The following is a 14,546-nucleotide window of genomic DNA, read 5'->3' as shown; positions in this document are numbered from 1 at the left end:
TGAGTATAATTTTGGTGGATAGAACTTTACCCTACCAACAGCCAATCCAATTCCACATATGATCTGCCACTTCCATAGATCCTGTCATAGTAGATGTGACACTCTGTGTAAAATGGTTATCTTGTGCTGGGCCACACTGAGAGAGCAGCATAAAGCAAAACTGAAGGATTTTGGCTTTCACACAGCAAATGCTATAAATGCTCTTACAAAAACAAAGTTGAGTTAAATTTGCAGCACTTCTGGCCCAAGTACAGCCTGTAATATGACTACTTATTGAGAGGATGAGGTGAAGGATAGTCAGGCACTAATTTATGGAAAAGGAGGAAAGATGTCTTATGTTCTGTACTTCTTACAGTCCAGATGTGATTTATGATTTAGATGTTATCTTTGACCACCATTCTCCAAATACTCAGGTCAAGTTATTCAGTTGTTTGTTAATCATCACATACCTCAAACTTTCAAAAAAGTGCCAAATCAAGTATTTTTTGACAAATGCTTCTAGAAGGCATTTCTGGTTCTTTAATTATAGCATTGATAAAGGTTGATGGTCCACAGAAATATCAGCAGGTTGATTTGGGATATTTACCCAAGTAAGTCAACGAAGTAAAATACTACACAGTTTTTATGCACAGGAGGTGAGAAAGCTTTGAAAGGGTTTGAAAAAGCTTGCCATTCTTTTTGAAGCAAATAACAAGCAAATGGAAAATGGAAAATTAAAATTTCCATAGAATTTTTCCCCTCTTTAGCTAAAGTCTTGTCCTGGGGCATGTTTATAAAGTGAAATGCACCTTATATAAATGTGCATAGCTGCAAGAAATAAGAAAATGCTTTGCTCCTTTGGAAAAAAGAAAAAGTTGCATTCATTCAGTAGCATTAGCAAATAAGTGTGTAAGTTTTTGTAACTTTAATTCTTAATGTTGATGTTTTCCCCTAGACCATTTCATTGTTTTTTCATTAAATCCTAACACTTCTTTTATAGTTATGTAATGTTTCAGATTAATAATATTATAATTGATACTTTGCAGCCGGGCATTTTTGTTATTGTTGCAATTTTTTTCTTTTACTGCTGTTTCTTAAATTAAGAATAACTATACTACTGCTTTCTCTTGTTTATGGTGTTTTATGGCCGTTTTACAATTGGATTATTTGAATTTTTCTTTTCAGAGACAGGGAGGCATAATTTAATTGATTTTTTTTTTTTATCCCCCCCACTTATCTTTGAAATGGGCACCTTAGCATTGTGCTGAGAGCTGGAAGAAGATGCTCACTGTAAGGCCTGGCTGCAGTGGAGTTCAAGGGTGACAGTGTTGCAAGCTGATAGACTGGTCTAAGTTGTTTTTTTTTTTAATCACCGGACACTAGAAATGTCCTGGGCTGTTCATGTAGAGAATGCACACCCAAATCCTGCAGGCACTGCCCAGCACAAGTGCTAAAGGACTTGCTGTGTTTAACCCTTTAAGTATTTTCCTGATTTAACGGCTGAGGGGTGCTTTCAAGAGAAAGGAAAGAGAGTCCCTTTTCTCATTTATGTGCAAATACCAAGGGTAAGGATGAGAACAGTAGGAATGTGTGCATAGGCTGTCATTTTGATGTCTATAACTTCTTCTGTTGCTGTTGTTTTTGCTGCTGCTAGTGCCTTCTGTATTCACAAAGCTCCTACCACTGTCTTCTGTGTGATCTTGAAACCATAACTAGTTTGCAAAAATGGATGATATTTTGTCTCTAGTTAAGATCTGGAGGTGCACAAGTCTTGGAAGGATGCATAGCAGAAATACACAATATCACCAGCCTAGATATTTCAGACAATGGTAAGTACACGGATCAGGAATGGAGGGTCGTGCAAGTCAAGAAATGCTTTTTTTTCAGCTCAAGGATGGTTGCTCTTGCTTTATGATTATTGGCCATGTTGGTTATGGAAATGTCTCAGACCAAGACCTCTTACTAAGAAACATTGAAAGACTTAACTGTACCCTCCCTCAAAAGTTTGTTGTTTCAAATCAGTGTAACACAGCAGGATAAAATAATGGTACCAAGCTCATATTAGATCCAGAGGAAATGGGGTTTAAGTACGAGTGGATGAGAAGCTGAATGAGAATTGGAAGTGTAGTCAAAGAACAAAGTGAAAGGTCTGGTACAGAATGAAGCTGAGGGGGAAAATTTGGAGCAAAGAGCAAACAGCTTCAGGTCAGAAAAGGCCTGCTTGAGTCTTTGGAAAAGTCTTTGACTATTTCTGCTTTGGAGTCTCTGTGCTTCCTAGCATAGATATTCCTGGGAATATGAGCTGGCTTCTCATCTTGCAGATTCAAAGTGTAGGTGTATGAACTGGAAGAATTCACCTGCTGTGTTTGCCCCTCTATCAGCCAAATGCAGGAGTATTTCAGAAACAGATTCCCAGTACAGTGGAATGCCCGAGAAAGGTGGGATGGATTGATAAGTGGAAAGCTTTGAGAGCTATTGACCCAGCCTAGTTATGCAAAAAGATTTATTTTTATAAATAAGGATAGATATTTGAAATCTAAATTATCCTGTAAATCTGAATTCTAAATCATTGTAATCTAGCTAGTGGACTCCTCAAATACATCACTAGCTTGGGAATACTAAAGCAAGGTTTGGTTTGCGTTTTTTTACTCAGGAGTAGAATAAAATTTGGCTTGTTTTTCAGGTAATTTTATTCATCATCTGTTATGTTAGCCTTTTTTACAGGCTTTTGAAGGCTTTGAAATGTTGTTGGTACACAGCTCTACTAAGACTAAATACTGATTAGCATTGTTTCAGAATTCTCAGAGGAACTTCAAACTCTGCCTGACAGTGCGATGAACTACACTTGGGTGATTGGACTGTGGATAAGGGACTGATTTCTGTGTTTCTGAGAGGTGCCTTTTATAGCTGATTAGCACGGAGATTTAAAGGGTTTACTTTAGAGAAAGTATTCATTCTCATAGAAAAGCAGAGGCACTAATGAGAAAAAGATTGAAAGGTAGAAGAATGGAAACTTTTCTACATATTTTGGAAATTAGTACACTGATATAATTATTTGAATGAATATAGTGTTAATAATTGGACCTAGTCTCAGTCTTTTGTGAAAATGTGTTTTAATTCCTAATCTAATCTGATTCTTTACAGGCCTAGAATCTGACCTCTCAACCCTTGTAGTCTGGCTTAGTAAAAACCGATCGATAAGACACTTGGCATTAGGCAAAAACTTTAACAACATGAAATCCAAGTAAGGATTTTCTTTCTTTTAAATAACAAGAGAATGGATTAGGAGAAGCTGCTGATTTCATCATCTTCCTGACTTTTTTTCCCTCAGAAATCTCACTCCAGTACTTGATAATTTAGTTCAGATGATTCAAGACGAGGATTCAGTGAGTATCTTTCTGCCTACTATCATCATGTGTATTTGTACCTTCGCAGTCTATTTCTGATCATTTTTTCACTGTGTTAATTAACTGCATAAGATTTGATCCCAATCCTGCACAGACACATCCAACATTTTGGGTTTGGTTTTTTTTTCAAATTGTAATTTGGATTAACTTGTAGCATATAGGTGAACATTTTCTGAGGATGGTCTTAGGATCTGTGGTTGTTGAAAAATATTCATTACAAATGGTTGGATGTGTATAACCTAGTTACTTTAGGTCTAAATTATACAGCCCTGTAGGCATAAATTTTCAGAACTTTTGTGTCCTGATAAGAGATTACAATGTTAGTGTTCTCAATAACAATGGTTTTTTTTGTAATTTCTAGAATGCACTATTTCCTGATAGCTGTTCTTGGGCATTAACTTTTCTTGACAAAATGCAAGGTCACTGCAGTGATCTCTCAGAACTCCTTCCTTCTTCAAAAGATACAAATAAACCATTCACTGTGCTGTTTTTTACTTCTCTTAGTATGTTAGTCATGGGGGCAATTTCATAAAACCTTTTCAGGGTGCTTCGCTGGGATGCTCACCCACTTTCTTGAATTCTACACTCTTTTGTGAGTCTGAAAGACTTTTGTCTTTGGATTTGTGTTCTTGCCTGTTCTTGGCATCCTAGTTTTGGTTAGAAGGGGATCTTAAGATGCTCTGTTACTCTCATGCTTTTCCCTCTTTATTTATCTACTCTTAGTCCTTTCTTACTCCTTAATTTCCTGTGCAAGTACCAAGCAAGCTTTCCTCTTTCTCCAGAGACAGCTGACTGTAGACTCAAGTTGTCTGATCACCTGCTATTTCCTGTTGTCTTTAGTGTCTCACCTCCAAGTTCATGCTCTCCATGTTAACTGCTTGGCTATTTTCTCCTCCCATCTGTGTCTGTGTCCTGGCAGTTTTAACCAGGATTTCCAATGCCTCTTTCCTTGCAAGGTCATTAGACTCATATTCCATGTTCGCCTTTTCTTAGTTCTTAATTGTATTTGAAGTGACTTATTAAACTAGTCCTCTATGCTCTGTCTGTCCTCTAAAACGGGATTAGTGGTACTGGTGTTTCTTGATCCTGTGCCTTCCTCCACATTTTATTCTTTAAAACATGGGATGTTGGTGTGATGTGGTGAAGTTCTGCATACAGATACCAAAGCTGATTCTAATTGAGGTAACACCTGTAATGAAAGCACCTTAATAAAAGTCCTTGTTTGCACAAGTTCCATATAGGGCTGTGCCAAGCAATGTATTGGTCAATTCTGTATTACTTTTTGTACCAAACTAGCCTTTTTGTTTTGTGTGACTGCCTCCTTCTACTCTATCTCTAAAGGGAATGCTGCAGGACTGCCTCCCCCTTCTCTTCTTTTCCTTTTGATACTGTACTGAGGGGTATCATTGAATCGCACAGCACCCGCTTCTTCTCTGTGGACATTTGTCTCTGTCCTGCCCTGTTTCTCATGCTCATCCTTTCACAGCTGTCCTAAAGAACTGAATCACAAACAAATGTAATTTATTATGTTTTCTATTTCATTTATTCCTTTGTTCTATTTCAGGTGAATATTTCTTCCCATCAGACCACATCCTAAAACACCTCTTCAATGCACTCTGTGTCCTTTCAGTACCCAAATGATCTTCTCAAACATGCTGTTGTATTTTTTCCCCTATTTTATGACTATCCTTATCATACTAGCTGTTCTTAAGGACAAAATTTTCAACTTTCACCTTATTATCCCTATTTAAAGTGTTACAACCTTCTGTTTATCTTTCCTGGCTTCTGTTTTTGAAGACTCCAGGTCATAGGAAAAAATAGCTGCTAAATTTTGTGTGTATCATTCTTGCAGCTTTCCCTCCTTTGCATCATTGGCTTCCACTTCTTGCATTCCTTTTCTTTTCAGCCTGTGGGTGACATCAGTTGTTGTTCCACTTTCTGCCTTTTACACTATTCAGCTGTCAGATGTACACCTGTAATTCTTAGCCACCATGTTTTCCTGACCTAACCTACACAACATATTCTCATCCTGTTTTCAAACAGTGTTACAATGAAATAATTCACCAAAAATTTGTTTTATTTAGGTACTTAAAGTAACTGTCTGTCCTTCTTGTCACACATTAACATTTGGGATATAGCATGTGATCCTTTTGGGGTTACCCTGCCTCCTCTTTCTCCATGTTCTTTTCTCTTGTTAATCCTCTTCAGTGAAGGAATCTTGTTTCTTTCTATCTCATCAAATGCTAAAACCAGCGTGAGCCATCTCCTAGCAGCTAAAGAGTTGAGGATAGACATTATAGCACTGTGGGAAGAATGTGTTGCAGAAAGCTGCCTAGGGTTGTTCATACTGTACCTTGAGGCTTAGAAAATTATTTTAAGTTTCTAGCTATTTCAGTTTGGTTTTGAATATTAAATGGGGTGGTCCTCCTTCTACCAATAGTATGCATTTGCTGCTACAGGACACTAAAAGTTAAGATGCAGTTGGAGAGACCAGGGTGTGACGTTGCCCAGAGCACGCTGCGCAGTTTAGGGACCACGCATTGTCTGCATGGGAAGATGAAGCAAGAGGCTTTAATCTAAAACATCCATTTCTAAATGCTTCTTCATGTATTTATGCACACTTTAAATAGCTCTGTTGCTGTGTTAATGTGAGTCATGAGTAAAATGACTTAAACAATCAGTGGCTTGGTTCTGTGACTGTTAAAATTGAGTGATGCGCAAAAGTAATTCTGCACAATTTAAAAGCAGTAGTAGTAATCTACATAGCAGAATTTCCCAGGTGTTTTATATAAACTAGAATGTAATATTTAGATGCATTTTTTGGGTTGTTTTCATGTCTTTTCTATTCAAGTAGGTGCTATACTGTGCAGATTTTTATAATGTATTCTTACTGTGCCATTTCTTTTCTTGTTGCAAAAAATGATGTTATGCTGCTGGTACACATTATCATTACTCAGAGTGGTAATCACTCCTGCACAGGTGCAGTGAATTTCTAGAATGATGAATATCTTTTGTTGTTAGTTCAGTGTTTGGTGCAGAATTGGCTTTTTGAGGATTTTTACAGCATTTTTGTTCTTAGGAAAAACAAATTTAGCTTGATTTAATTCTTGCTTTTTTTCCAGCAGAAGTATGACAGAATCAATGAATAAAATAATATAATTTCTAATTCTGTATTTGTACTTTGAGAATTCCTCTTCCTTAAAAAGGATGTGTTAAGGCATCTTCTGTGTATTGGCAAAGTACCTGTTTTCTGTAGCAGGGACACTGAAAGTGCTCCTTTGACTTCTGTTTTCTCAATACCTAGCTAAAGCTATTAAGTTGTTGAAAGAATTAAGTGTTGGTAGAATATTGCCCATCCTCCAATATGGAGGATTTGGTTTTGGTGTTTCTTTTTCTTTGTTTGTTGTTGTTTGATTGGGGGTTTTGATGTAATGATCAGATAATTTAATTAATATTTAGATGGTGCATAGCTGTCAATCATTACAGAACAGAGTATAGAAGTATTTTCAGTCATATACTGTTTTGTTAGGGTGTTGGAATGCAAGAAGTTTCCTGGGAGGATATTTGAGATTTAGAAAAATTATGTGGGAGGGATCACCTGCAGCTCAGTTACTCCAATGCCCATTTCTTAAGTGACACATGAGAAACAAGCAATGTCACATTCACAACTTTATTGCTGATTTCTCTGAGTGCTGAGTGGTGCTGCTTTACCATGACTCTGTCAGCAAAAGGGCTTCTATGACTTCTGTCAAGAGCTCTGAAGTGCCATTCGAAATGTGATGTTAACATTCTTTATGTTAACATTTCTTTTAAATTCTTAATAATTCTTTACACTGTTCTCTTCACATTGTGCAACAAAATGGGAAAACATAGATTAAGGGCATTAACATAGTAATTTAATAACTTCCATTTAAAATAAAGCCAGCATGTGGCTTGTGTTGTTGTTGGACTTTTTAATTATAAGCCTGCCGTGCTTGCAAATTTTTATGCTTTTCCTCATTTGTAAGTGCATTTCTTATTGTTGCAAGCTTTTTGGTTGTCACTGTAATCCAGTGGTGTCCGGAGGGTAGGATCCCATTGTATGGCAGGTATGATGCAAGCACCAAGGACCCTCAAAGGTGTGCACGGTTTGGTTGGCTTATTTTCATTAATCTAAACTTCAGAATCTAACATGAGTGCTGTGGCTCATTATTATGAGATATTGATTTTCCTATGCTGGCAATTTGGAGATTTTAGGCTCCAAAAGTTCATCCTCCAATATGTGCCTGAGTGGGTGTATAATGATGATACACTCCTCTGCATGGACTCGCACTTGAGCAAGGGAAGTGTTTTGTAGAGTCCTCATTCATTATCAAAGACAAATGACAATTTTAGGACCTGTAATATTTCTGCAAGGGATGGGGATAGATGGACTAGTTCTCGAGCTTCTGCTGTTGAGTGTTGGGGACATTGAGAATGGAGGAAATATGGGCATTTTTAGAAAAGGTTTTTTAAGGCTTGGAGTGTGACTTGCTGGAGCCAAATAAGGTAGTTTCAGCTTAATATGCTGCATAAAAGAATAAGGTTACTGAAAAATATTGTAGTTATAAATGTCAAAACACCATTGTGAATAATATCTATTGACTTACTCTTTGTAGTAGATACTCAATACTGCTTTGAATTTCAGACCTGCTACAGTTTTCTCTTTCCTCCAAAAGTCCATGCCCTTTGTTGAAGGAACAGATACACAAAATCACTCCTAAAGTTGAAGTAACAATAATAAAACACTTTAAGGAAACTGTTTATGTTTTAACAAAGCCTTGGACTGTAATTTGCCCTTAGGCAAATCTCTCAGTTTGAGGGAGAGAAAGGGAGTGGTAGATACTTTTATTTCTCACTGAAAATGGGGATGCTGGGTAAGCAAAACCCACTGGACACTTGAAGTTGTCTTGTGAAGCTTGTTGTTGTTATCTGGCCTCTTCTGAGGTTCCCACTGTATTCTGTACTTAGTAAGACTCAGGAAGTTGGAGGCACTGCCACTTGAAAATAATTTTTTCACAGGGTGTTGCAACTTAATCTGCGTGTGTGTGTATGTCTTTGACACCTGTGCTGTTAGTTGTTACTCCTAATTTACCATGTGTTGTAGGATCTGCAGCAAACACAGAAAGAACTCTCTGATGTTTACCGCCGTCCCCAAGAGTCTGGGAAACTTGTAACTTTTTTTAGTTGATGTTTGAGGAATGAGTGCATTATCAGTTTCTGTTATCAGTGCCTTTTCTATGATCCACAGCCTCTACAGTCATTGTCCCTCGCAGATTCCAAGCTGAAGACCGAGGTCACCATCATTATTAATGCCTTGGGCAGCAATACTTCTCTCACAAAAGTGGATATTAGTGGAAATGCCATGGGGGATATGGGAGCAAAGATGCTGGCAAAAGCCCTACAGATAAACACCAAACTCAGGTAAGGGAAACGTACTTGCAGTAAACAGTAGAATGGCTTAACAATACTGAAGTTGTTGACTTATTCTCAAGCTGTTTCTCTTCAGAACCTTTCTAGGTACAGCCACTTCAGAGTGTCTTTATTTGGAAGGATTCTCATCCTTTTTTTCTTAAAAGAGAAGAAAATAACAACAGAAAAACAAGAGAAGCAAGTTGTCCCTTCAAAAACATTTCCTTAACTGAAACTGGGGAAAATTTTCTAAACTTGAACAGAAAGGCCCCTTGTTGGAACCAAAAGACTTTTACATTTTCTAAAAAGACAGAAAAAAATTACACTGTTACAGAGCTCTGATTAAATCCAATGTCATTCTCGAAGCTGGGCCAGCTTTAAAGCTGTATGATGTTGCTCAGGGACTTGTCCAGGCAGGTTTTGAAGACCTGAAAGTACCAAGATTCCACAGTATCCTCGGAGACTCAATTCTAGTGCTTAGCTACTCTCTTCTGTTCTGCTCTCTCTTTCTTACTGGAGGCCATCCCAGCAGAGAAAATTCTGATACTTGGGTAGGAAACTGAAGTAAATTATTCTTTGTCTTCTGGAGTGTCAGTTTGTTGAACTAAGAGCATGTGGAATTCAGAATGAATAGCAGCATGGACCATCCATCCTTCCTTTCTTCCCCTCCTACTGTGTTGATGGACCTTGGCGTATCTTCTCTGCAACTTCATCTGCCCAACAACTTCACTGCTTTTTAGCATGTCTGGCACTGATGGCTTGAGAGTATCACATTTTTTCTATCCAGCATGTGTTTCACAAACAGTAAAACCTTCAATCAGCATAAATCTGGATGGGGACCTCTAAATATGTCACCCTCATCAAGAAAGATAATCCTCCCTCCTCCTCGTCAGACTGTGCAGGTGAACCTTCCTCAGTGTACTGTCAGTGTAAAGAAACCACTTCTTGCTTGGTCTCCAAGTATTTGTTCCCTGAAGGATTAGACATTCCCCCAAACAGTCCTGGCTATTTTGTTCAGAAGCAGGGATTGTTTGGCCTTTGTGTTGCTATGCCCAAACAGAATATTAAAAATGTCAAGAAAACACTGGAGGGATGTCTTAGGTTTAGTGAATGTATTAACCTGAAATGACCACAATATCTGAAGAAATAAAGCCTTGATACATTTCAGGACGGCAGACTGAAGTGTTTCACAGTATGCTGAATGTCACAGTTGACATAATGTCACCACAGTCTGTGGTGTGATTGCAAACTGAATAATGCAATGGTAACTGGCTCTGCCAAAAATGTTATAAAACGACACCCAGGTAGAAATATAAACACACTTTCCAATGGCAAAAATATTCAAGACTTGACCCTAAGCATACCTGATGTTTGCAGAATGAGTGTAGAATCTCTCTTCTTCTCTTTCTTACTTCATCTTTCCATCTAAAAAACGAAGGGATAATTTTGCAACAACAGAAGGATGTCAATACTTGTGAAAGCATGCCATGTATCTTTTTCTTTCTCTTTTAAACACCAGAAATCTTTGTTTGGTTTTGTGCCTTTTTTTTTTTTTTTTTTTTAAGAGCAGCTACAACTGGTGCTTTAGCAGAAGCAAGATTTATCTGCTTGCCTGTCTCTTCTGACTACTAATGAGATCTTTGAACATGTGTTTGCAAATTGCCAGGCAGTCTGCTTGAGTGGTCTGAATTGGGGAAGGAGGGGGAAGGCTTGATCACTCTTACCATTATTGTGTATTCAAAAGAGCTACAATTTATGCACCTAACCTAATGGCTTTTACTGGCAGCTACTTTCATTGCATGTGGAATCATAGGAGCAGTGTGATGAGCCTAGAGCAGGGTTGGATGTGTAATACTCTGCAAATTTTGACCTCTGATCAGCATGAATGTTTTAAATAGACTACGTGGAACAGAGATTGATCAGTACTAAAATTTTCTGGTTTTTCAGTATGGGCTTGCAAAGCAAACATTTGAACTTTGGTTTTGATGCTATACCTCAAAAAAGCAGGAATTTGTGTCCAGATCTTTCTATTAATTGTGTTTTAGAAAAGTAAGGTATTTATGTTGATGATGGAAAATACAGTAAAGTTCCCTTTAAAGTAAGGGAAACTGGATTTTGTATCTTTGTCCATAATTGCTGTCATTTCAAGGATTTAGCGTATAACTGAAGACAAGTTTTTAAAGCGCTGCCTTCTGCAATTTTGAATATTCAGCAGTGTGTTATTTCAATATGCAAAGTTTCAATATAGATTTATTTGGTGGTTCTTGTTTAACTTACATTTTTCTTTCCTCTTCCCACCATCTCTCAGAACTGTCATATGGGACAAGAATAACATCACTGCGCAGGGCTTCCAGGACATAGCTGTGGCACTGGAAAAGTAAGTCTCACGTAAATGAATGTCTGATGAAGAGGCCAAAGATCCTGAAGGAGCAGCTGCAGTTCTCACTGCAGTCTATATGATCTTGAAGATGCTGAGTAGTCTCAATTTTAAACATCAGGATGTTTAATCTAAAGGAAAATTCATGACTTCACATCCTTCAAAAGGATGGGAAAAGGCTCTGTGGCTCTTTCATCCATACTCTGCTATCAGCATTAAGGTCCTTGAGTTCTGCTCTTAGTGTTAAAATTCTGAATTTGGTAATATTTTCCCTTCTCTTCATTCTCTTGTGTTGATAGCATGGAGAATTCTAGTGAATTCTGTATTCACTAATTCTATTCTAGTGAATGAAGCTGTACATAGTAACAGAAAATTACTGAAGTGGGCCTTTATGGTCTGACTTTTTTTCTTTCCCCAGGCAAGTTGAAACTAATAGTGATGATCTCAGGAACTGCAGTTTTTCTTTGTAGTTGCTGTGGTCTGGGTCATTTTGCTTCCATGAGTTTACTCACAGATGCAGCCATTACCAGTGATAGATGTTAAATTGCTTTCATCTCTCTCCATCTCCATCACATTTCTTTATATGTTATTATTACTGTTCTTAAGAGAGAAGAATTAGAGATTTAAATTAAGCAGGAGTTGAAGTTGTTTCACATCATTAAAACCCTCGGATAGGAGCGAAGTCTCTCTTTAGAAGGTGAATGTAACCTACAATTGCTAGTTTCTAGAGGAGATATCTTGTAAGGGAGCATCTTAGCCCTTGAAGGGGTCATGAGGCTAGAGCTTATAAAGTTACTTGTGTTATGGAACTCTTGTAGTTTATATACTTGGTTTTGAAATGAATTCAGTTGCACTGATGCAGGAAATCAGGTAAATGATGTATAATTAAGCAAATCATCTTGCAGTGATGCCATTGATAGTAGTGAATAATAATTTGCAAAGCTTATTTGTCAATTTGCAGACATTTCTCTATTAGAGAGCAATAGCATGAGGAATTCTGGTAGAAAAAGAAATACACTTGTTTTCTGGTTAGCATCAGCTTTATTTCTCTGTTCCAAAGTGTTCGGATGAGTAAATAGAGAAGAGGGGGGAAATCCTGAGGCAAAGGCAAATAATCTAAACAAAAAACACCCTGAAATGCTACAGATAATTATGTGACACTGTGCTTTTTCGGGATGACCTCTCATTTATTCAGCTTGGAAGCTGAGGTCATTTTACGTTGCCTTAAACATTTTTAAATTGTCAAAAACATTGATAACATCACAAACTAAGCCACAAGCAACAAAGGTTTAAACATGAAGAGAGGGACTGTCAGTACTGGCTGAAAACAATTAGGCTGTAAACAATCCATCTTGAAGACATTTTGAGAACATTCTTCACCATACGTTTCCTAAAAATACCTGAAAGCATCAATATTCTGTAGGAAAGAACCATTGCTCCAAATGGAATGAAATATACTGAAGATGCTTGAGGATATGTGTTCTATGTGTTATTTCAATCTTAAGAAAAGTAGCCATCTACCAAATCACAAAGCAAAGAAGAAAGATAGACTTTAGTAGTATGGGCAGGAGATCGAGGGGATTAGTGAGGGATTGTAACAGACTTTAAAACAGACTGAGGTAATCAGAAGATTTTTTTCTGTCCCCTTCTCCCAGCTTTTCTTCATCTGTTTACAATTGTGTGAAAATGTTATTCCTGCAAGGGAGTTCCAGGAGCACGGCTCTTGGCAGATTTTGCCCCAGGGGTGCCCCAGACAGGTGATATGAGGTGCTGAAAAGATTTTCTGCAGAGTCCCTTACAGGTGTCAGTATAGGAGAACATTTGAGAACAGTGGGCATCCTATTCAGCTGGCCATTAAGCAGGGTCTTGTATCTCTGTAATTTTAATATGAAGATAAGTATGTGATTTGCAGCCTAGAGCCCCCTCTGTCACAGGACTGCACAGCATTGTCTCATGTTCGTTTCTGAAAGATATTTTTTTCTATATGGACTGAAGAAATAGCTGAAGTCCTAATATCTGATGAGAAATTCTGGGGTTTGTTAGAGGGCTGTGAATTCTTCCCTTAGCAGTGACGTGAAATTCACACACCCTGACCTGGAAAACAGATGATCTTATTCCTGTTTTTAAAAAAACTAGTCAGTAAAATCTCCACTAGAGCAGAGAGCATAGGTAGTGTGTGGATCAGAAGTTACTACATGGGAAATAATGTGATGGAAGGCAGAACTGTGGTCACACATGCTGCGTGTAGGAGGAGAGGTTTTTGGGACATCCTTTGGGACATCCTTTCCAGTCTTTGAGCACTTCTCTGAAATTTAACATCCTTTAAATATAGGTAGTTTGTTGAGAATATTGAGGTGTTAGGAAATTACTGGATTATTGAGTTTGTAGCAAAATGTACTCCTTTACAAGAGACAAGTGGAGTGTTAATAAAAAGAAAAATGGGGGAGTATTTTAGACTTCAAGGAAACAGAGAAAACAAAGTGTAAAGATAAAGTTGAAAAGCGAGTTTTAAATTCTTGATCTTTTCCCCCTAAGGGCTGGTTAATTCTTAGATGAAAATAATACTGTTTGTCTGAAAGCAAACCAAGTACAGATGATCTCCTTCCTTCCTTAGGGTAGTGGTCTAAAATTTTGCCTCTGTGATTACGTGTCCATGAAATCTCCTTACTTTCCATTTGCCCTCCTCCCGCTCTGTGTGTCCATGTGTGTGGGAGAGGGCACACTAAGCCTTTGACTAAATTGAATTTAGTATATAACTGCTAGCATGAGAGCTGTTAATTACAGATTTCAATGAATGGTGTGTATTAAATGTCAAACAGCTGCAGAGATCCTTAGAAATCTACCTTCTTTTTTTTTTTAACTCAATAAACAGCCCACCTGTCAGGCAGTTGGCAAGCTCTGTAATTACCTGTCTTTGAGCTCAGTATCTCTGATATTTAAAAATTCTCCCCATGGTGGTGGACAGCCATTTATGCACTGGTTAGTATTACATGAGGACACATAACAGGGTCTGTATATGTTTGCAATGTTCTTTTGAAGGATGAGACGACTAAAATGAAGAGTTAATTTTCTGACTGTGATGCAGTAGACAGTTGAACACTGTGGAAGGACAAGGACCTTGACTGCCTGCCACTGGCAGCTATGCATCACCATGTTTGCATTGAGGAAGGAATATAAAAGTCTTCCATTATCATTTGAAGTAAAATGTTGGGTAGTGTCGATGAGGAATCAGTGTGTTTGCAGTTCAGGAGGCCACTGCCCTTCAGAGAATGGTGTTGCATGTGACCAAGCAACTGGTGGGGGAAGAAGTGAAAGAATCTTGGAGTTTCACACTGTTTAAGGTGTCTGCTGTT

The 14,546-nt window shown here is 37.9% G+C and overlaps 1 protein-coding gene across 9 annotated transcripts in view; it reads left to right on the top strand.

Annotated features, from left to right (window-relative positions):
* The window catches only part of CARMIL1 (capping protein regulator and myosin 1 linker 1), a 193,631-nt gene that overhangs the window by 122,514 nt on the left and 56,571 nt on the right, over window positions 1–14,546 (top strand). For all 9 annotated transcript variants that reach the window (XM_048289240.1, XM_048289236.1, XM_048289234.1 and 6 more), the window contains 5 exons: window positions 1,727–1,808; window positions 3,124–3,223; window positions 3,311–3,365; window positions 8,656–8,828; window positions 11,125–11,193. In XM_048289240.1, the coding sequence (XP_048145197.1) occupies window positions 1,727–1,808; window positions 3,124–3,223; window positions 3,311–3,365; window positions 8,656–8,828; window positions 11,125–11,193 (479 nt within the window). The remainder of the gene's footprint in view (window positions 1–1,726; window positions 1,809–3,123; window positions 3,224–3,310; window positions 3,366–8,655; window positions 8,829–11,124; window positions 11,194–14,546) is intronic.

The sequence above is a fragment of the Corvus hawaiiensis genome, chromosome 30, assembly GCF_020740725.1.
Source record: "Corvus hawaiiensis isolate bCorHaw1 chromosome 30, bCorHaw1.pri.cur, whole genome shotgun sequence".
Taxonomy (NCBI): Eukaryota; Metazoa; Chordata; class Aves; order Passeriformes; family Corvidae; genus Corvus; species Corvus hawaiiensis.
Note: the sequence above shows the minus strand (reverse complement) of the source record. Positions and strands in the feature narration are given on the sequence as shown.